The sequence below is a fragment of the Bos taurus genome, chromosome 24, assembly GCF_002263795.3.
Source record: "Bos taurus isolate L1 Dominette 01449 registration number 42190680 breed Hereford chromosome 24, ARS-UCD2.0, whole genome shotgun sequence".
NCBI lineage: Eukaryota > Metazoa > Chordata > Mammalia > Artiodactyla > Bovidae > Bos > Bos taurus.
The window spans coordinates 30378547-30402397 of NC_037351.1; the positions used below are offsets into that span (position 1 = coordinate 30378547).

The following is a 23851-nucleotide window of genomic DNA, read 5'->3' on the forward strand; positions in this document are numbered from 1 at the left end:
ATCATATTTGTGCAGAAGTTTTTCTTCATTTTATTATATATTTTACAATCTAAGTTAATGTGGGGCTTGATCTGGGGATGAATTAATTTGGAGTGATTTTTGTATAGGCTAGAAAACCAATGACCACACTTGTTATGAATCTCTGAGTCAGGAGTAAGCAGGTTCTGTGAGTTTGAAGGGAGTACCTGTGAATAAAATGAATGGAAGATCTGATATCAAATTTGGATGCTCTGAAGACTTTTTAGCCTACTTCTCCACTGACTTCAGAGATTGACAGAAACAGTCTTCAATTTTGAAATATTGCTCGGGCCTGTTTTTTTTTGTTTGTTTTTTTGTTTAACCTATGTGAAATTTTAAGAAGCGATTTATTTCTCTCTCTCTCCAGTGTCACTCTGCTATTAAAGTTTGACACATAGTAGGAGCTCAGTCAGGCTTCCCTGGTGGCTCAGATGGTAAAGACTCTGCCTGCAGCCTAAGAGACCAGAGTTCAACCCCTGGGCGGGGAAGATCCTCAGGAGAAGGCACTGGCTACCCACTCAAGAACCCAGTCAATATTACTTGAATGAAGAAACGATGAGGGCCCTTACAAAATATGCTGGTTTTATGGTTGCGAGTCTCAGCACACAACTTAGGGGATGTTTCTCTATAAGAACCTTTACTGTGAGTCCAGCAAGATGGTGTCAGTTTTAAACTAACCCTCCCAAGGCAACACCGGATTTCTACCTTAGGAAGCAAGATCCTTGTCTAAGACACTTTGATTATAAGCTGCATGGCCAAAATGGTTGGCTGAGTATCAGAAAACAGAATTAATCAGAACACCCCACTCTCCATGCATTCCATATAATTGAGATGCTACTTGGGTACATGTGAGAGTACGGGTGATATAAATACATGTATTTTTAAACCCAGGCTGAATTTTGTGGGAAAAGTTAGGGTTTGTGTTAAATTCCATCACTGCTCTATTGCATGTATCAAATAATATAGGTAAATACTTTACTATTGACATGCTTTTCTGGAAGTATTCCTGAGAAGCGTGTTTCTTTTCCCAGTGAAAGAGATAATATAGTCCAGCCTGATAGTGGAACGTGACATGAGGCAGGGGCATACGTTCTTAACAAATAAAGTCATTAAAACTTTCAGTTTAAACTTCAGCTCATTTGTTCCAGGCGGTGCCCCTGGGGCTCCTGTTTGAACAGCACACAGCAAGGTTAGATCTAGGAGGCACATTTTTCATTAGCTTCTTTTGAAAGATGCCTGCAGTCAAATCCCTTGAAGGACTCTCCTCGCCCAGAATCATTGCTGCTCTGTTGGGTAGGTGAGATGGATGATTAAGGTACAAGGAAGCCGCAGACTGAAAGCAGCTGAGAAATGGAAATTTTAAAGATAAACCGATCAACATGCCTGAAAAATCTATATAGGATAGAAATGAGGGGATGGAGAATTAGAAATAGAATTTCAGGCACCATTTCATGTCCAGGTATTAGAGTCAGATTTGGGGAATCGGATGCGAGGAAATAAGAAGTGTCTTTTTGGCTTTTAAAAGAAGTATTTCACAGTAATTTAAATGACTATTTGGACAGAAAAGTGTTTGGATTGGAGGAGTTTCTTCCGAGATTATTTTCTGGTTTATTTTCTTTTTAAGTAGAACTTAAAAGTCAAGTGAATAAATCTTAGGTGCATGTATGTATGGGCTTCCAATGTGGCTCAGCCAGCAGTTAAAGAATCCACCTGCCAATGCAGGAGATTCGGGTTCAGTCACTGGGTTGGGGAAGATCCCCTGGAGAAGGAAATGGCAACCCACACTAGTATTCTTGCCTGGAGAAGCCTCATGGACAGAGGAGCTTGGCGGGCTACAGTCCATGGGGTCTCAAAGAGTCGGACACGACTGAAACACACACATGCGCATACGTATGTATATAACTGTTTAACTTCCCAGATCAAGATTCAGGACTTTTTTAGCTCTCCAGAAGATTCATTCTTATCCCCTCCTAGCCAGCCACCCGCCCTGCCAAAAAGAAGGTGGCCAGTGTTCTGAGCTCTGTCATCACAGATTCCTTTTGCTGCCTGTAACATCTTGGGAACGGAGTCATTCAGGATGTGCTTTTATGTCTCAGCTGCTTCTCTGAGACCCAGAGATGTAGTATGTGCAGCATCCTTACTGCGTGGTTACTCATCTCTTTAATTTTCATAAAATCAGTAAAGAAGGCAGAAGTACAGTTAGAAGGGGAGACAGAAATGAATGTGTTGGAAAGGATGGGGTCATAAACCATTTGTATTCACTTTAAAATGCCCCTGCTTCTCCCTGAGTGATTAAAGGTCAAGTTTATCATGATTTGGGCCTCCATATATCAAGAAAAATTCAAACAAGGTTTACTGCGCTGTCCTGTCCAACGTGACAGCCACTAGTCACACTTAACCTTAGAGTTAGTTGCTCATTTGTGTCCGACTTTTGTGACCCCTTGGACTGCAGCCCACCAGGCTCCTCTGTCCGTGGAATTCTCCAGACAAGAATACTGGAGTGGGTTGCCTCCAGTGTTGCCTCCAACACTTGACCTACCTACATTACATTAAACTAGTTAAAATGCATTAAAATTACAAATATGGTTCCTAAGTCGCACTAGCCACATTTCAGGTCCTCGAATGGCCACACGTGGCCACCCTACTAAATGGTGCAGGTATGGAACATTGTCTCCATTCTTGCAGAAAGTTCTGTTAGACAGCTGCTTAGAAAACTGGCTATGAGTTTCCTTCCTCCTCTTCTTCCCCGTTTTCCCATCATAATAATATTCTGGTGGGTTTATTTATATTTTCATTGTAAATTGACATTTAATTCTGTGGTCCTCAGACCATCATCTTCAAGCTTCCATTTCCTGCACTTTCCCTCCGTACTTGGAAAGAAAACAAGTAGGAGAATTCTCACAGTGTACTGAAATTTTGCTGTGAATTAATTTCTAGAATGTACCGTGTGGTCTCCTTCCTGCATCCCACAGTGAGCTGACTTCTCACCTATCAGATTTCAGCTTAGACTGTCTCCAGGGAGTCTTCCCCACCACTCCTCCCAGCCCCCAAGCCTGGATTACATGTCCTCGTAGTTAAAACTGCCACAGTAACCTGGCTTCCCCCTGCCTATTGTACTTGATTGTTTCCTGTCTCCTCTCTCCCACTGAACCAGCTTGCTGAGGCCAGGGACCAGCCTGTCCTGTCCCCCGGGGTATGTGCATCCTTAGGGACACTGCCTGAGACTGTGGAAGGAGGGAACAGTGGGCTACACGAGGAGGGGGCCATAACCGAGTAACTTAACATTAGGATGGGGTTCCGTCCACCAGCCCACCACCCGGGTGAGGAGTCTGTTCCAGAGGAGGAATGATCAGAAACACCACCATTCTGTCTGGCCACTTTCCAAATACACCTCAGTGCCCTGAGCTGTTTCTCCAGCAGCGATGTTGGCACATTCAAAACACTTGTGCGCTCTTCTGGTTAAAGTTCATGGTTTTCATCTCATCGGAAGTGATGTTGAAAGACACACACAAACTAATGAGATGATGCTGGGAAAGTGATTAAAGATGGGAAAGTGGAGCTGAAGCATGGTGATAATAGGATAGAAAGTTTTGCCATGTCTGTCTGCAAGCAGCTGTTCTGGGCATCACAGACCAAGTCTCACCAACCCAAATGACCCCATGGGGAGGTGGCTGTATCCAGGAAAGGTAGGAAGCAGGGTAGGTAACAGAAGTCCCAGCTCAGTCTAGCTTTAAAGATGAATTTATCTTCCCGAGTATCAGGAAACATAGAGATTGGAGGCTCAGAGTCGGTGGATCCAGTGTCTCAACAGTGCCAGGGAGGATCCAGCTCAGCCAGCCTGGGTGTTGGCTTCATCCTTAGGCTGGTAGGGAAGTAGCTGCTGCTGGCAGGTGCAGACATCCTATCTGAGACCTCAGTGTCCAGTTAAAGAAGAGAGAGCGCCAGTTCTGGTTACTGGAGAGGGGAGGAGGTAGCCACGGCTGAGTCAACTGAAACACCTGGAATCAGTGCAACAGATCTGAGTGTCTCCTACAAGCGCTAAGACCACCTAGCCCCAAACACGCCCTCCTATCCCGAGCCTGTGGATTTAAAAAGTCCTTTTAGCCTGCACCAATGTGGAAAATACTGAGTGAAAACCCTTTATTCCATTAGCTAATAGCAGTTAATACCTTAGAAATGATCTAACTAAGGGGACAAATGCAGAACACAGAAAACTCCCAGGATGAGAAGACAGAGCCTCAGAGAAGAGCTAGAAGGGCTCACCAAAGACGAATTGTAACCCTTCAAGTCTTACTGGAACCAACAGGAACCCTACTGTATCAGATCAGATCAGATCAGATCAGTCGCTCAGTCACGTCCGACTCTTTGCGACCCCATGAATCATAGCACGCCAGGCCTCCCTGTCCATCACCAACTCCCAGAGTTCACTCAGACTCACGTCCATCGAGTCAGTGATGCCATCCAGCCATCTCATCCTCTGTCGTCCCCTTCTCCTCCTGCCCCCAATCCCTCCCAGCATCAGAGTCTTTTCCAATGAGTCAACTCTTCACATGAGGTGGCCAAAGTGCTGGAGTTTCAGCTTTAGCATCATTCCTTCCAAAGAAATCCCAGGGCTGATCTCCTTCAGAATGGACTGGTTGGATCTCCTTGCAGTCCAAGGGACTCTCAAGAGTCTTTTCCAACACCACAGTTCAAAAACATCAATTCTTCGGCGCTCAGCCTTCTTCACAGTCCAACTCTCACATCCATACATGACCACAGGAAAAACCATAGCCTTGACTAGACGAACCTTTGTTGGCAAAGTAATGTCTCTGCTTTTGAATATGCTATCTAGGTTGGTCATAACTTTCCTTCCAAGGAGTAAGTGTCTTTTAATTTCATGGCTGCAATCACCATCTGCAGTGATTTTGGAGCCCAAAAAAATAAAGTCTGATACTGTTTCCACTGTTTCCCCATCTATTTCCCATGAAGTGATGGGATTGGATGCTATGATCTTAGTTTTCTGAATGTTGAGCTTTAAGCCCACTTTTTCACTCTCCACTTTCACTTTCATCAAGAGGCTTTTTAGTTCCTCTTCACTTTCTGCCATAAGGGTGGTGTCATCTGCATATCTGAGGTTATTGATATTTCTCCCACCAATCTTGATTCCAGCTTGTGTTTCTTCCAGTCTAGCGTTTCTCATGATGTACTCTGCGTATAAGTTAACCTACTGTATAGCACAGGAAATTAGACTCAATATTTTATAATAGCCTATAAGGGAAAAGAATCTGAAAAGATAGATGCGTGAGTGTGTGTGTATGCACATTTGTGTGCTCAGTCGTGTCCGACTCTTTGTGACCCCATAAACTGTAGCCTGCCAGGCGCCTCTGTCCATGAAATTCTCCAGGCAAAAATTATGGAATGGGTTGCCATTTCCTTCTCCAAGGGATATTCCAGACCCAGGAATCAAACTGGTGTCTCCTACAGCTCGTGCATTGGCAGGCAGATTCTTTATCACTGTGGCACCTGAGAAGACCAGATATATATACATATACATATATATATGTGTGTGTGTGTGTGTGTGTGTGTGTATGTGAAATGAAAGTGTTAGTTGGTCAGTCGTATCCGAATTTTTGTGACCCCATGGACTATAACCTGCCAGGCTTCTCTGTCCATGGGGATTCTTCAGGCAGAAACACTGGAGTTGGTATCCATTCCCTTCTCTAGGGGATCTTCCAGACCCAGGGATAGAACCTAGGTCTCCAGCATTGCAGGGAGATTCTTTACCGTCGGAGCCACCAGGGAAGCTGTATAGATATAGAGATGGATATTATAGCTGAATCATTTTGCTGTGCCCATGAAACTAACACAGCATTGTTACATCTACTATATTTCAGTTAAAAAAACGGGGATGGGGGGAGACTTCTTTGATGGTCCAGTGGCTAAGAGTCTGTGCTCCCAATGCAGGGGCACAGGTTTGATCCTCAGTCAGGAAACTAGGAGAAGGGGATGACGGAGGACAAGATGGTTGAATGGCATCACCCACTCAATGGACATGAGTTTGAGCATGTCTGGGAGGTGGTGAAGGACAGGGAATTCTGGCGTGCTGCAGTCACAAAGTCACAGGGTTGCAAAGAGTCGGACACAACTGAGCGACTAAGGGAACTAGATCCTGAAGCCGCCACAGAGAGAGAAGATCCTGTGTGCCACAAGATCTGGCAGAGACAAATCAATTAAAAAAAAAAAAAGTCTTACTAATCTGCCTGAGCCCACCCATTAGGAAACTTTGACCTAAAGGGTTAATCCCCCACCTCCCATCCTCCCCCCACAAGGAAACACTGGTTTAATTTTAAATTTAGCAATATCCATACATATATGATTTCCAGTGTACATGGTATATATTCTGAGAAATCTGGATTCCTTCAACCGATCAGTTACGCTTTCTTTTTTCCTCCTTCTCCGTAGACCTGGCAGTGTTAGAGCTGTGCTGAGTGAGGTCACAGTCTAACTACAGTATTAACCCTGCAAATCTGTTCATTTTCACCCCAGCACCCTGAGGCAGGGTATAGAATGTGTCCAATTGAAAAACTATTACAGACGCTACAGTGCTGTGATGGACTGAATTGTAACAGAGACTAGGGTGTGTGTGTGTGTGTGTGTGTGTATGTGTCTTTAGCCAAGAAATCATTTTCTAAAAGCAAGTCAGGTAGTACATAGTTCTTAAAAGTGGATTATATTATTGTACTTTTATGATTGTACTTTTAAAGGAAAAAACGCATTTTCTGACACCCAGATTTTAAAATGCTGTTGACTATTTCAGCCTTCACTGCTTTACATTTCCTACTGACGTGTGTCCTTGTTTTTTTAGTTCTTTTCCCCATCCAGTACCTCTTTCACTTTTCTCTCTGTGTTGCAATCATCCCTTGTGTTTTTTAATATCTATTTTGCATTGTTAAAAATATACAGGAACATGCAAAGAATAACACGGTGACCGTCTACAAACCCACTTCCCCCAGTTGAAGAAATAAAGCATGAACCCTTTCTATGACTGTTCCTGGGCTCTGTTTAATTCAGCATGGAGAAAAGCACCACACAGATGGTCAACATTTTGAGTAAAAGCTCAGTCACCACCCCATTCACAGTGGATGCGGAGTTTCAGAAGAAACGTGCATTCCCAGTCTTGCCTGGACATGTGGTTAATGCTAACTAGTCCAACAGTTGTGCCCCAGGTAACTCCTGAAGCTGTTTTGGATCATAAAATCTAGGATGTTTTGCAAATTTATATTTCATCATGCTGGGCTTTATGCACAAAAACTAGATGATTTCCCATTTGTAATCTCTATCAAAGGCATTTCTCAAAATCCCTTTATTATGCCTTATCACTGACTCTGCCGCACGTTATTTGCAAACAATCTCTGGCTAAACTGTAAATCTACAAGCACCCTCGTGGCGATCGCCTGGCAGAATTCAGACATAAGTGCTGTTTGAGCTTTTTCCTAATTGTAGATTCTAAATGTTTGACCCTCTTCTTTGAGTGCCAGAGACCTGACTTGACTTGTCTGTGGTTTGGGCTCTAATTTGAAAGCGATTGACCATGTTTGGATGGTGTTTGAAATATTTGTATTGTATCCACGGAAAGGATGGCAGGTTTTATTTTCTCAAGAGTACAGTTTCTTCAGCACGTTCTTGTGCCATCGTGTGATGTCCTCCTTCTGCTTTGTTTGCTTCCAGGATGTCTTTGTGGGGCAGCACATTGCGCCCGGCCATGTGCCTCAGCCCCATCTTGGAAAATGATCTCTACTACAAGCTCAGCACGCACAAGAGCGGCTGGCTCATGGCTCCCAAGCACATACCTGACCACTGGAGGGGACACGCTTTTCAAAGTGTGCCCAGTTCCATAGTCTTCTAGTGAGAGAAGCAGGAACCCAGTGGGTAGATGGGGGTTATTTTTTTGTTTGTTTCATCTGTTGACTGATGAATTTCTGGTACCTGTTTACAAGCTTGCTTTGAGTGTGTGGACTGATGGTTAGACCAGTCATGCCCCCTTTTTCCTGATTTGGAAGAAACCATTCTGCAGAACCCAAGTGCTGAAGGTCTGTATTTATCCCCAGCCCACAGCAGTAAGGTAGTTTTCCAAGAGAAGGATAAAGCATATGTATTTTATCTGGATGGAGACCGTTTCAAGTATTGATTATCTTTTCATTTGTAATGAATAGTAGTTCTCCACAAGCCATTAACCAGTTGTTAAATGCAAGAATTCATTAGTAAAATAAGCCGTCACAGTGCATGGTTCTATGTGAAATGAACATTAGTTCAGCTCCTTGATTCTGAGCATTGGAAGTTTTCCTTTTCTTTGTCATGTATCTCGGAGTTTTTTCACACGCGTAATAGTAAAAGTGAGAGCTTGTTGATTTTCCAGAATTTATTAGTGAACAAATATCAGCGCTAGTCACTGGCTTATTCTGTAGGAGGTATGCGTTTCCTTTCTCTCCACTGAATAAAGCAAACATGTCTAAACTTGCTTCTCTCTCTGTAGGACAGTCGGCCCAATATGTCAAGACCTCTGATCACTAGATCTCCTGCATCTCCACTGAACAATCAAGGCATTCCTACTCCAGCACAGCTCACAAAATCCAACGCACCCGTCCACATTGACGTGGGCGGCCACATGTACACCAGCAGCCTGGCCACCCTCACCAAATACCCCGAGTCAAGGTAATCCAAAAGTGCATGTATTTGATGAGCTAACTGTTCTTCCTTTGACCAGCTTTGCAGCGTGGCCTCACTGCGGCCAGGAGTAGAACGTAAAGGCATCATGCACCTGCGTGCTTCCCCCGCTCCAACCCCTGCCCCAGACGCTGCCCTGGGACACGAACGTAAATCTGTGAGTCAGGGTTTGATCCAGAGCTTAGCCGAGTACGCATGAGAGTGTCACCGAGGATGGAGTTCTGCGATATTTCACTCCTCTGAGATCTTCACATTTCTTAGCATGGTAAACAAAGGATGGTAATTTCTCCCCCTGACCTTTCTTCTGTCCTCTTCTGCTAAAACACACTTTCTTATCAAGTCTTAGAATTTTATAAGGGATCACTTGGCCCTCCAACTTGTGAACTGGAAAAAAATCGAGACTCTTATCAGTAGGGCAGTATATTTAGAACAGCTGGCAAAAGTCCAGAAAGATAGTCTCGCTTGAAAAAAAATGAAGGGCAGTGGAACTGTAAGAGCTCAAGGCAGATAAGCAAATATAAAAAGGATGTGAAGGGGGGAGGCTCTTCTACAGACAGGCTGTGTATACCACTCTGAGGAGAGCTCCCCTCCTAAGTCCCCGTCCACTCATTTCTAAAGGAGTTCCAAGGAAACAATTTACTTTGCACCCCCGGACCCCACTGCCCCCCCCACCTCAGCACATCTGGATCTGGGGGCTGTGGCAGAACCTATTAGGGAGTTTATCTTAGGCGGTTAGGCTGTTGAGTAGAGAAAGAGGCATGAGCTCACATGGGCTGATGTCAGGATAAAGAGTTTTCCCTACTTGTTTCTGCTCAAATGAAATGGAAACAGAGCACTTGGGCTTCAGAAGAGCACTCATTGCATTTTTTGAGCACCTCCTATAATGTGACAGGTATCAGGTAACTTACAGCCTAAGGAGAGAGCACTGATGAAATCACTGTCATAACTGCACGAAGACTGCTCTTTTGGTTTTTGTTAATCTCACTTCACTATCTGATAATTTTATAAAGGAATATGCATGTGTGCCAAGTCGTTTCAGTCGTGTCTGACTCTTTGTGACCTTATGGACTGCAGCCCACCAGGCTCCTCTGTCCATGGGATTCTCCAGGCAAGAATACTGGAGTGAGTTGCCATGCCCTCCTCCAGGAGATCTTACTGGCCCAGGGATCGAACCTGTGTATCTTGTGTCTCCTGCGCTGTAGGTGGATTACCACTGAGCCGTCAGAGAAGCCCCAGTAGGATAGTATGCTAATGCTAAGTCACTTCAGTCGTGTCCGATTCTGTGCAACCCCATAGACGGCAGCCCACCAGGCTCCCCCGTCCCTGGGATTCTCTAGGCAAGAACACTGGAGTGGGTAGGATAATATATTGAGTCATAAATAATAATTGAGTTAAATAAAATATATCAAATTGATTTCACCTGTTCCTTTTTACTCTTAATGTGGCTACCAGAAAGTACAAAATTACATGTGTGTCTCGCTCTTTATTACTGTCGGACAGCACTGAACTATATATACAGAGATTTAAAAAGCATATACATAATTAAACCTCTCCCTCTCCCAACCTCCTGATACTTAACATATATCATAAATTGAATATCTCTTTCTCCAACTTAATAAGAGAAGATACAGTGTTCATCTTTTTTTCTCAATCTTTCTCTGTGCTTCCTTGTCACATACAGTGAGCTGTGGTATCCAGAGAGCAACATCAGAAATAATTTGTGGTTCATTATTCCCAGGTTTGAATCTTGACACTCCCATTTAATAGTTATCTGGACCTAGGTAGGTTCAATTTCTAAGCGCCTATGTTCTATCTTGTGAAATAGACGCAAATATGTATTCTTCCACGGTTATTGGGAGGATTATACGTGATTACAGAAAGCACGCCATGGCCCTGTGCCCAACACATAGTATTGCCTTTATACTTAATCCTCTGCCAAACCCAGCAATTGTTTCTTCTCAAACTGCCTTCCAAATTCCAAATATATCCCATTCCTTCATTTCCTAGACCACAGTAACAGCCTCACTTCTGGATTCTTGCCTGGATTCTTACAGGCTCAAAGGCCTCCTTGCTTGCATCTTCTGGTCCTTTATCTTTAATGTTGTAGAACTGCTGAGCCATTCCAAGGAGATGTTTTTAACCATATGTCCAGACTTTTGGAAACAAGCCTTACAAGTAGCTTCTGTTTCTGTTGCTTACACCTAAAGCAGATGACACTGGTCAGAAGACAATGGTGTGGATGTTGAATTGGTCACCGTGTGTTGCTTTGCTTCCCCTTGGATTTGGGGCAGAGGGACTTGGAAAGCAATTAAATGGTCATTTCAAAGCAGCAGTCAGTTTAATGGGATCAATCCCAGGAGATGCTAGTGGTAAAGAATCTGCCTGCCAATGCTAGAGATGTAAAAGACTCGGGTTCGATCCCTGGGTTGGGAAGATCCCCTAGAGGAGGAAATGGTAACCCACTCCGGTATTCCTGCGTGGGAAATCCCATGGACAGAGGAGCCTGGAGGGTTACAGTCCATGGGGTTACAAAGAGTCATACATGACTGAACTTCTGAACACAAAACCACAACTTTTAGTAGCCAGAGATATAGGGAAGAAATAGTTCTTCATGTTTTTTTCCATAGCTGTCAGATACTCCTTCCAAATTCTAGGAAAATCTCACAATATCATCAATGTTTGGGGGATACATTTTAGGATATTAGGTTGGCCGTGGCCATGGAATGACAAATAATAATTCCAAGCCAAGTTCTCTAGATTCTAGGGTGTCTTGAACCCTTCTCAGCCTGTGGGACCTTTCCCAGCCCCCTGGTTCCTCTTTTATCCATCTTTTCCTTGGTGTAGCCCAGAGGGGAAGGGGTTTTTCCTTGGTTTTCTTTTCAAGGATTTCAAGAGGAGACCTGTAGTATAAAAGTACAATGCTGTTTGTAACAAGTGATCTTAAAAGATATGATGTCTTTCTGTAAATCAAAGGTCCTGCAAGAGTCTTTACTTCATTTTGAAATATCGTAGGTGATTTTTTATTCTATTTCTATTTACTGTCTTCTAGACTAAAGATTACCGTTAAAACAGTGGTCCCCAACCTTTTTGGCACCAAGGACGGGTATCATGGAAAATAATTTTAACACAGACCAGGATGGGGAGGTTTTGGGGTGATTCAAGCACATTACATGTATTCTGCACTTTATTTGTATTATTGTTACATCTGCTCCACTTCAGATCATCAGGCATTAGATTCCAGAGGTTTGGGACCCCTGCTTTAGAACATTGTCCCCAGAAAGTGGTAAATTGGACACAGGTAAACATTAGAAGCACCTGGGAAGCATTAAAAGACCATTCGAGACCCCAGACAATGAAACAAGAACCTCTGCAATTTTCCTGAGCGATCCTGATTTTCACCATACGGCTCTATATGGTCCCTCCAAGTGAATATAGGTCTTTTACTCAATGAATATTTTGATATTTTGTGCTATATCATAATGGCCATTCCACCATTGAAAATACATCTCCATCTTCATTTCTTTAATTAGCAAGGTTCCCTGAGGTACGAACTGATGTGCCCTATTTTTTTTTTTTTTTTTTTGGTTTACAAACCCTAAGTAAGGATTCAGTAAGCGAGTTGACTTCTACATTTTACAACAAGGTTAATTACTCACATTGTTATTCACTTTTATTATCAGGTGGGTTTTAGCTAACAGGACTGGACATAAGGGTTCAAATTAACTGTAGTACTGCATATATCTATGATGTGGTGTGTCTTTACCAGTGTTTCATGTAAGATGCAAAACAGGTCTTTGGAGGTGTTTATGAGACAGAGGCTGATCCATACCACCTCAGTGATGATCACTGTTCCGTTTCAGGGGAACTTTGCACGTGTCATTTCAGTTGTATCTGACTCTTTGTGACCCTATAGACTGTAGCCCACCAGGCTCCTCTGTCCGTGGGATTCTCCAGGCAAGAATACTGGCGTGGGTTGCCTAAGCCTTCCTCCAGGGATCCTCCAACCCCAGGGATCGAATCTGAATCTCCTGCGATTCCTGCACTGCAGGTGGATTCTTTATTGTCTGAGCCACCTGGGAAGCCCTCATAGGAGCCTGCTGCTAAGTCGTTTCAGTCATGTCCGACTCTGTGCAACCACATAGACGGCAGCCCACCAGGCTCCCCCGTCCCTGGGATTCTCCAGGCAAGAACACTGGAGTGGGTTGCCATTTCCTTCTCCAATGCATGAAAGTGAAAAGTGAAAGTGAAGTCGCTCAGTCATGTCCGACTCTTAGCGACCCCATGGACTGCAGCCTACCAGGCTCCTCCGTCCATGGGATTTTCCAGGCAAGAGTACTGGAGTGGGGTGCCATTGCCTTCTCCGCTCATGGGAGCCTACAAGTCTCCAATTCTGGCTGCTTTTGGAATTGGAATCACCAGGAAAACCACCCAGTTTGGATCTGTAATAATTTTACATCAAATAAGTGGAACCAAAAACTAAAAAGTGTCAAGAAAAAATATTATCAGCATTAAAATATTTTAAATAGATATACAAGGAGTTTGTTAGCTTGATTTCTAAGTTGTAAATATCTAGACAAATGGGAGGTGAACCTCACTTATAATCTTGCCTTGTGCCCTGCACAGTTTAAGAACAGACCTGATTATATCTAACGCAAAAATCCAAGGTCCCCACTAACATCATTGGGAACAAAAATCTAGGTATCTAATTTGTCCTAAGTAAGTAATATTGGTAACAAATTACATAGCCTTTTTAAAACCTCCTAATGCACTCATCTCACACAGTAGTAAAGTAATGCTCAAAATTCTCCAAGCCAGGCTTCAGCAATACATGAACTGTGAACTTCCAGATGTTCAAGCTGGTTTTAGAAAAGGCAGAGGAACCAGAGATCAAATTGCCAACATCCGCTGGATCATGGAAAAAGCAAGAGAGTTCCAGAAAAACATCAATTTCTGCTTTATTGACTATGCCAAAGCCTTTGACTGTGTAGATCACAATAAACTGGAAAATTCTGAAAGAGATAGGAATACCAGACCACCTGACCTGCCTCTTGAGAAACCTGTATGCAGATCAGGAAGCAACAGTTAGAACTGGACATGGAACAACAGACTGGTTCCAAATACGAAAAGGAGTACGTCAAGACTGTATATTGTCATCCTGCTTATTTAACCTCTATGCAGAGTACATCATGAGAAACGCTGGGTTGGATGAAGCACAAGCTGCAATCAAGATTGCCGGGAGAAATATCAATAAGCTCAGATATGCAGATGACACCACCCTTATGGCAGAAAGTGAAGAGGAACTAAAAAGCCTCTTGATGAAAGTGAAAGAGAAGAGTGAAAAAGTTGGCTTAAAGCTCAACATTCAGAAAACTAAGATCATGGCATCTGGTCCCATCACTTCATGGGAAATAGATAGGGAAACAGTGGAAACAGTGTCAGACTTTTTTTTTCTGGGCTCCAAAATCACTGCAGATGGTGATTGCAGCCATGAAATTAAAAGATGCTTACTCCTTGGAAGGAAAGTTATGACCAATCTAGATAGCATATTGAAAAGCAGAGACATTACGTTGTCAACAAAGGTCCGTCTAGTCAAGGCTATGGTTTTTCCAGTGATCATGTATGGATGTGAGAGTTGGACTGTGAAGAATTGATGCTTTTCAACTGTGGTGTTGGAGAAGACTCTTGAGAGTCCCTTGGACTACAAGGAGATCCAACCAGTCCATCCTAAAGGAAATCAGCCCTGGGTGTTCATTGGAAGGCCTGATGCTGAAGCTGAACTCCAATATTTTGTCCACCTCATGTGAAGGGTTGACTCATTGGAAAAGACTCTGATGCTGGGAGGGATTGGGGGCAGGAGGAGAATGGGACGACAGAGCATGAGGTGGCTAGATGGCATCCGACTCAGTGCACGTGAGTTTGAGTGAACTCCGGGAGTTGGTGATGGACAGGGAGGCCTGGCGTGCTGTGATTCATGGGGTCGCAAAGAGTTGGACACGACTGAGCGACTGAACTGAACTGAACTGAATGTTGACACTGAAATATCTACCTAGCCACTAAATAAATGTCCTAGGCAAGAATATTGGAGTGGGTTGCCATTTCCTTTCCCAGGGGATCTTCCTGGCCCAGGGATCAAACCCAGGTCTCCTGCATTGCAGGCAGATTCTTTACCATCTGAGCCACCCGGGAAGCCCATGCTTTAAAACAGTAGTCCTCAATCTTTTTATCACCAAGGACCAATTCTATGGAAGACAATTTTTCCATGAACTGTGCCAGGGATGGGGGATGATGGTTTCAAGATGATTCAAACACATTACATTTATTGTGCACTTTATTTCTATGTTACATCAGCTCTATCTCAGATCATCAGGCATTAGATCCTAGAGGCTAGAGATCCCTGCTTTAAAAGAAAACGTAAATCTGAGTTCAGAGTTAGGTCTATTTCAGCCTTAATGGTCACCTTGATCAAAAATAATATTAACAGCAGTTGTTATATTGATGGCTATTCTGATGTGGACTTCTTAAAACCAGGAAGTGGGTTGATACAACTGATTAAGCAAACCTATCGGGTGGCAGTGAGGCAATGCCTAGCTAAAAGAGCTGCTAACCTGGAAGTGAAAGACAAGATCTCATGTTACAGTCCCCTGAGCCATCCTATCTGTGTGCTTCACAGAGCTTTTATATCTTTTAAACCAAGTATATGAGTTAACTCCCACATAAGATTATGCTGAATTGGTCTCTTCTGAATAGCAGCAGAGTTACTAAGCACACTGGCATATGTAGCTAATTGCAAAACCCAAGAGACTCAGCTTTCAGCCTTGCAGTCAACACCCATGGCCACCCAAGGGGTGTGTGTATCTGGTGCTTTAGGATGGCAGTGCTAGGCATGTGTGCCTTGCCAGCAGAGAGCCGGCTCTGGCAGGCTTCACCCCCAACGTGCTGGCCATTCCACGGCACTTTACCTGGAGCTGCACTGAAGGGAGGGCTTCCCGGTAACTTGGATTCAACCCCTTGGTTGGGAAGATCCCCTGGAGAAGGAAGTGGCGACCCACTCCAGTATTCTTGCCTGGAGAATCCCATGGACAGAGGAGCCTGGTGGGCTACTGTCCATGGGGTGGCAAAGAGTCGGACACGACTGAGAGACTAAAACAACAACGGCAGCACTGAAGGGAAAGCTGGGCGTGTGCAACATTAAGAGGTTGGTCCGCAGTTTCAGGACAATTGCATTCTCACGGTGTGGATTTCCAGGTAACTTCTGCGTGCCGGGCTCGGGAGTTTTCTGTAATCCTGTGTCAGGGCTGGGGGTTCTGCGCTCTGACTGTGACGTCAACAGTTCCAGTTCACACTGTGGTCCCTAGACACACACAGTGGGTCCCCAGGTGTCATCTCACAGGCTCACACTTTAGGATCTCAACAAAAATGCCCCCAAATTAATGTACCCTGTTTCGCAAACTGTTCCCTAAACATTCATTTGGGATTGCTGCATGGCACTGAATATAACTCAGGTGGTAAAGAATCTGCCTGCAGTATGGGAGACCGAGATTCGATCCCTGGATGGGGAAGATCCCCTGAAGAAGGGAAAGGCTACTCACTCCAGTATTCTGGCCTGGAGAATTCCACGGACTATATATAGTCCATGGGGTTGCAAAGAGTCAGACACGGCTGAGTGACTCTCACTTCACTTCAAATGGAAAGAGACAGCTGCTGGGGAAATGCCTGTGGACCTTCACACAGTGAGGACAGTCTACTGGTGAGCAGTTCTGATTGGCTGATCTTTACAAAAAACTAAAAGAAGGGACTTCCCCAGTGGTCCAGAGGTTGAGAATCCTCCTTGCAATGCAGCAGACTTGGGTCTGATCCCTGGTCGGGGAACTAGGATCCTGCCTGCCTTGGAGAAAAAACCCTCATACTGAGGCAACTGTTGAGACCATGTGCAGCAGCTAAGACCTGATACAGTAAAAAAATAAATAAATATACTTAAAAAAAGAAATTAGTTTATGCGGTGACTCAAAAGGAGGAAAAGCACCTGGCCAATGAACAATGGAAAGTCTCTCCAGGATAATAAGGGAAATTTTTCTTCTTCCCTGTTTCTTCTTTTCATCTTACAATATTGCTTTTCCAAAATTGCTCCTCAGTTATATAGGCAAAGAGTAAATAAAACCAGCTTCAAAAGACTATTTGTTTTTTGTTTGTTTTTCAAAAACGATGAAGCTGGATTTTCTGTTTAAGGCTGAAAAGCCAGCTTCAGTATCTTAGACTAGCAGATTCAGCCAAGTTGCTCTGCCGCTGGGAGCAACATAGGCCTGAGTTTTAAAGTAATCTAGCTCATCAAGTCTTACCTTAGAGCATTATCCGAAGAAAAGTGCAGCCAAATTACAGGCACTGGCCTGTAGTTTTCCCTGTCATATTCTTTTATTCATTCCACAGATTTATTCTGTGTTGTCTATCAACTGTGGCATACACTAGCTAACAAAAGTCCTTGCTCTCTTGTCGTTTACATGGGAGTGGGGTGGAAGACAGACAATAAACAAGTACACAATCAAATAACATTTGAGGTGGTATAAGCGAAGTAGGAAGAGAAATAAAACAGGTAAGTAGCCTTGGGATGTAGTTTGCTTCCTATGCTAAGTCTGCAGATAATTTTATTCTGGTGTCTCTTTCTTCAGGATACATCTTTATTTGTTCATCTACATTTTTCTAGACAAAAATCTAGGTCACATTTCAGGGTCGATGCAGAAGCAGGTCATTGTGACTTTGGTATCACAGATCACCTTTGATCTGTGATCAACAGCCTGTCCTTTTTTTTTTTTTTTTTTTTAAGTTTAAGTAATTAATTTTATTTTTTGCTTATTAATTTCTTTGGCTGCACTAAGTCTTTGCTGTTGCACACAGGCCTTCTCTAGCTGCAGTGAGCAGGGGCTGCGCTCTAGCTGTGGTGCACGGGCATCTCATCATGGTGTCTTCTCTTGCTGCGAAGCACCGGCTCTAGGGCTCCAGGGCTTCAGTAGTTGTGGCACTCGGGCTTAGCTGCCCTGTGGCATGTGGAATCTCCCCGGACCAGGGATCGAAGCCCTGTCCCCTGCATTACCAGGCAGATTCTTTACCACTGGACCACCGGGGGAGTCCCAGTGGCCTGTTCTGCGTTCTGTGATTCAACTCCTATTATATAATATGTGGCAGATACACACATTCACCCTTCATCTCAGCGGGGGATGTTCAGGGTCATGTCTATTGTCTGGGCCGTGGGTACGGAACAGCTCCAGCCCCGTCCATCATGTCCTGATTACCTCGCTAGTTATATTAACCATAATGCTGTTTCTGGTACATTTTCTATATTTTTGCATCTGGTGGTGACTGAAGTTTTATTTGGTATTAACCGAAGTAGAGAGTTAACAGATGTTCAAAATAAACGTGGGCAGAAGGCCCTTGCAGGCAAATAATAACAAGGCTGGGATCCCTTAGCCCAATCCTTAGACACAGGAGAAGCGCCGGAGCCTTTGATGGCAGAGCAGTGACCATGGGCGGGGAGTAACACCGGGTGTTTAGAGTGAAACAGCTCAGGACAGGACTGTAAGCCCCATCTCAATTTTTAATAACTTCTCACTTGCCAAGCACTCAGCCTCGACTTAGATAGAAACCTCCTCGGAAAGCTCCTTCTAACTTAGGTCTCACCCTTGAATCCTTGGTACCTAGTATCAGGCGAGCCACAGTGGACATTCAAGAGTTTGGTTAATATGTGAATTAATTATTGGGTAAAATACTGTACCCAGCAGCCAGAGCTTCAAAACAGTGAAGGTTGAATAATCAAGTGAAGCTTTTCAAAATAGAAAATTACATTTAAAGCTGGCCTGGGTTCATCGCCTCCACCATTCCATGTGCCACCATAACATTATAGGAGGGCCTGTTATTGACCTCATTTAACAGATAAGAACACACAGCTCCACAAGGCTCAGCAATGCGTTCACCCTTATTCAGCAAATGGGGAAAGACCAGGATTCCAGCTCCCTCTGGCTCCAGGACCTTGGTTTTTTATTCTTTTATTTATTAATTTATTTACTTTTGCTGACAAAGCAAGGAAAGGGCGCCCGGGCGGAGAGCAGGGAGGGTAAGGGAACCCAGAAGAACAGCTCTGTCACATGGCTTGCAGTCTCGGGTTTTATGGTGGTGGGATTAGTTTCCCGGCTGTCTTTTATTCTTTTAAAGTCATGCGCTGAAGAATTGATGATTTTGAATTGTGGTGCTGGAGAAGACTCTTGAGAGTCCCTTTGGACTGCAAGGAGTTCAAACCAGACAATTCTAAAGGAAATCTACCCTGAATGTTCATTGGAAGGACTGATGCTGGAGCTCCAATACTTTGGCCACCTGTTGCAAAGAGCTGACTTGCTGGAAAAGACCCAAGACCCAGGCTGAAAAAGCCTGGCGTGCTGTAGTCCATGGGGTCACAAAGATTTGGACATGACTTAGCGACTGAATAACAATAACAACACAACAGAGCCGTGCTTCTCAACCTTAGTGGCATGTTAGAATCAGCTGAGACCTGAAAAAGAAAACCTGGTCCTGCCCACAAAGATTTTGATTGCATTGGCCTTGAGCAGGGCCTAGGCATGGGATTTGCTAATGCTTCCCACCTTCAGCCACACAGTCCATCTTGCTACCTTCTGGAACTGTGTTCTAAAGGTGGGCTTTGGCCAAGGGAGCAGATCATCTACAATATCTCAAGCTCCTTTATTTTCAAGTGGCCTTCACCCAGCATTAGCTGGGGCATGTGGGACCCCTGGGTGCCAGAGCTCCCATGCGGGTCTCCTGCCGTGAGCTTGTGGCCCAGGGTTGTCCAAATACCATGCCATCCATTTCTATGTGTCATGACTTGAAGAAGCCTGAAAAGCACCACCTTAGATGGGATAGTGGGATAAATGAGTCTTGTTCTTCCTTGCCACTGGGTTTCAGGAGACTTTTATTTTCCATTTCCCATGTCCAGCATACACACCCTTCCCATAGCAAGGGGCAAAGTTGGCCTTGGACCAGTGACCGTGCCACCTGCTGATGGCTGCTGGGTTGCACATGTGAAGAGAAATCCATTAGGAAAACTTTTAGGAATCAGCTTTGGCACCGGCATGCTGTGCCCAGGGGGAGGAATGGTCTAGGGGATGCCAGGACACGTAAGGCTGCTCATCAGGTTAGGAGTCTCTATGCCCACTGATGCATTACTCACCACCTCTGTGCTGGGCTCCTCCTTGTCTGTTAAAGCAGTGAAGCCGAGTGCAAGATGCTATAGACTATCTCACATTCACACCCCTGTGCAAAACACACGTGCATGCACCCATCAGAAACATCATTTTCAAGATTTTTAAAATGTGTTTCTAAAACATGCCCCCTAAGCTTATGCTTCAGGTTTTAAGCCAAATAATAGGTCTACCAGTAGTCTTCAGCAACTTGTACTGTGCCTGGCAATGCTGGGTAAGTATTTGTTGAATGATTTTTGTTTTGTTGAGTGGCATGAGTTTTGCTTTGACCTGGAGCAGCTTAACCACCTCAGGGCTGCTTCAGCTCAACCACATTTTGAATCATCAGATGCTATGGTGATGTCAGATCTTAACGGCAGGCCTAGTCCAATCTGGGAAGCAAAGATTAACATCCCAGTCTCTCCAAAGCAGAGCCTAGAAAGGGATTTTCTAGTCTAATTACCCTGAATCAAAAAAGTAAGGAGAAGGGGATCCATCAGTCTGGTCGTAACCCAGACACCCATGAACCAGATGAACAGAAGGGTAACACCTGCCTTCAGCATGTTTTCCTCCCACTGATAACTTCCTCCCTGAACCTCTCAGATCAGGATCATCTCCAGATGCTTGGGGAAAAAATGGTGCAGGTTCCTCCACTCTGCCCATGTGTATCCCAGGATGTGAGGGAAATGAGCAGTTTCCATTGACATCCAGGTGATCCACCTACATCTCAGAGTTTGGGCCCCAGATCTGCAGAGGACTGTAAAACACGAACGTATCCACCTGCAGCCTGGTGGAAATGGTGGTGGCGTGGCCAGGGACACGTGGTTAGTGCGATGCTTTTCTTGTTGAGTCTTTCTTGATTCTCAGCACTTGGGACTATAATACAGACTGTGCTCATTTTGATCTGTCACAATGAATAATGTCATTGAGCAACACCAATGTCGTTTTTGCTGTGTGTTTATAATCACATTTTCATATTTCCTGAAGAAAGTACGTTTATAATAAACTATATATTCTATTTACTTACTTGAAAAAAGTTAATTTGTAGGTATTTCACAGAAGAGTCCACTCATCTCATCCAAGGTTAACCTGTGAAAAATATGCTCTGCTTTACTGTGTTCTTGAGAACAATTCCATTAAAAGGGCTTAAAATTACCAACGTTAATTTTACACAACCCAGCTCACAAATCTCCCACGACTTTGGTTCCCCAAACCCTTTAGTTTCTGTTGGTTACATAATTCTGATTCTGGTTGAGTGCTTCGAGAGCTTTTTCATGGCAAAGGAGAACGAACATTAATTTTAGGTGAATTTCCAAAAGACAGACTACATTTTGGCTCCGTAGGGAGCTTTGTGAGTAGAATATTACACCCCACCGTGGCTTGGGTCTACCATATTGGTCTTGATACCATCTTCCCAAATTGCTGTGGTCTACAGAGAGTTGAAAACTCTCTGTATCTCCCTGTATCAGAACACAGCAAGGTGTGTATGCTATATGTATTCTTGGCTGGAATAAACAATGTATAAGTCATTCTGAAGTTGAATGAAGCTCTTTTTCTATGAAGCCAATGCAGAAACTAAACTTTTCCTCCCTTCCAAAGAGAAGCATTTATTCAAAACAAAAGCACATGGTGTTACAATTTGCATGTAAACTCTGAGGACTTAAAAACAAAAACAGTTTTGAAAGTCACAGTGAAGGATCCCTGATGGGTCCGCTGTACACCCACATGTCCTCGGCCGAAGCCTGAGCTGTGGTGCTAGATGTGTCCGTTTCATGTCTGGCAGCTCTTTCTATTATTGATATATAAATAACCGAAATTAAAATGCCACTTCTTTGCATTAGAAATGCAGGATTCATTGTCTCAAATCGATGAATTATCAATACTCTGCTTCCAAATGGTAACTCTCGAGGTGCCTGGAGACAGAAAGTTGTGACAATCTGTCTCCAAAGCAGCAAGCTGAAGTAGGTACATAAGGCTTTACGCGTGGCTTCCGATTGTGCCCAGGGTGGTCCTTTTGGGAGGATGAAGGATGTGAGAGGTGGCGGGGGGTGGGAAGTGAGCTGTGCTCTTACGGGCATATGCTTTTCCTGTGGTCTTATTCCCAAGGCAGACACCTAAGGGTTCTAACTGGGTGGCAATTCTGTTTGCCAAAAAAAAATTAAAAAATAAAAAATTTGGTCCCACAGATGTAACAGGGTTTTGCTGGACTGTCTGAATCTAATCAAGACACAGTCAGTAGAAAGGACACCATCACTTGGATAACGTTCTCCTGCTGCCTCGTAGATGCCATGTTTGCTTAGTAATGACCTCACTGTGTGTCTTTTTTGGTGGTAATGATTATTTTTCCTCCTGTGCAACTTCTCGTATTGTGTTCCCCATATTCAGAAGATAAATGACAACTGTGCACATCAGCTAACCGCCACTTTCAAACAGTGGCCTACCTCGCCCGGCTCAGAGGGCTTCGTAACTAGAGGTGAATCTCAACTCGCCCAAACCTGTTTCAGTGATTTGAACCAAACGTGCTTCAGAGCTCCCACCCCGCCTTGTGAGGGCTTGGCTAGGCCCCGGCCACCCCTCCGAAAACTGACTTTAAAAAAAACACAGCTTAGGAGGCCCTGAGGGCTTCAGACCTTACCTCAGAAATGAAACTTCTAGTCTTGAAGCAGTACAAAACAGTCAGTGTCAAAGAAAAAAAGGATTTTTTTTTCCCTTTTATTCACTGTGAAATAATACTTATTCATTTAGCCTAGTGACAAGAAAAGATTTCAAAGGCAAATACAGACTACTTAAAAGGTAAAGAAATTTTATAATCTGTTATAAAAAGCAGATCACTAATACAACATTGTAAATCAACTATACTTCAATAAAAAAGGGAAAAAATCAGATCAATAGTCCAAGAAAACTATCCTCTTGACAGAGAGAAAACCAAATTCTAACTTTGTACCACCTTATTTATTAAAATGTGTTCCGGGGACAGAGCTGGGTGGAGGGGGGGGTGGGGTGGCCACACACAAAAAATAAAACAACAACAAAAAAAATAAAATAAAATGTGTTCCAATCTTAACCAGTTCTGACAACATATAAAGCTCCTTTATCAAGGGTTTTTTTTTTTTTCCATAAAACTTCTACAGATTCTCTTCACCTTCAGGTTTCTTCCTTTTGTCATTTTCTCTTTTTTTAACCTCCTGGGGAAAAAAAAAGGAAGCATATACATTTAAGTGTATCTTGCTAACCCATAATCTTAGGGACCCTGAGGAAGGTACTTCATCACAACATAATCATTTTGATGATACATTGCAAAAGGAATAAGGTGGTGTGAAGGATGGAATTCGGAGAAGATTGCTGGACACATTAAGTGAAAGTGTTAGTCGCTCAGTCATATCTGACTCTTTGAGACTCCATGGACTGTAGCTGCCAGGCTCCTCTATCCATGGACTTTCCCAGGCAAGAATATTGGAATGGATAGCCATTTCCTTCTCCAAGGGATCTTCCCAACTCAGGGATGGAACCCAGGTCTCCTGCATTACAGGCAGATTAAATTCTTTACTGTCTAATCCATGTTAAAATGAACTAGAACAAGGTTATAACAGCCTAGTGAACTTAAGGAGCCGTGAGCAGTGCAATTGAAGTTCTGGTCTCCACTCTGGCAAACAATCTATGATGATTACAAAAACCCAACAGTCATGATACAGTTTGTATTTCCAAGTATATATCCTGCCAGGCTCTTAAAGAACACGTTTGTAATACTTCATGTAGATTTTTAAACTTTGAGAAAGTCATTATTTGTAAAAAGCAGCTTTGGTTTTAGTGCACTTCCCCTCAAGACTCGAAAGTAAAAGTTATGGGAGCAACAGATATGGGAAACAGTGGTATCAGGTGACATCTGCAGTTTGTCCCATTTATATGAT

General features: G+C 43.7%; 1 protein-coding gene across 5 annotated transcripts in view; it reads left to right on the forward strand.

The window, feature by feature from the left end:
- Positions 1-23851, forward strand: part of KCTD1 (potassium channel tetramerization domain containing 1) — a 212169-nt gene that overhangs the window by 151899 nt on the left and 36419 nt on the right. For 4 of the 5 annotated variants that reach the window (XM_024984411.1, XM_005224077.5, NM_001080360.2 and 1 more), the window contains exon 2: positions 8534-8712. In XM_024984411.1, the coding sequence (XP_024840179.1) occupies positions 8534-8712 (179 nt within the window). Of the gene's footprint in view, positions 1-6732; positions 7227-8533; positions 8713-23851 lie in introns of those variants that run through there. The other variant, XM_010818766.4, reaches the window with a different exon arrangement.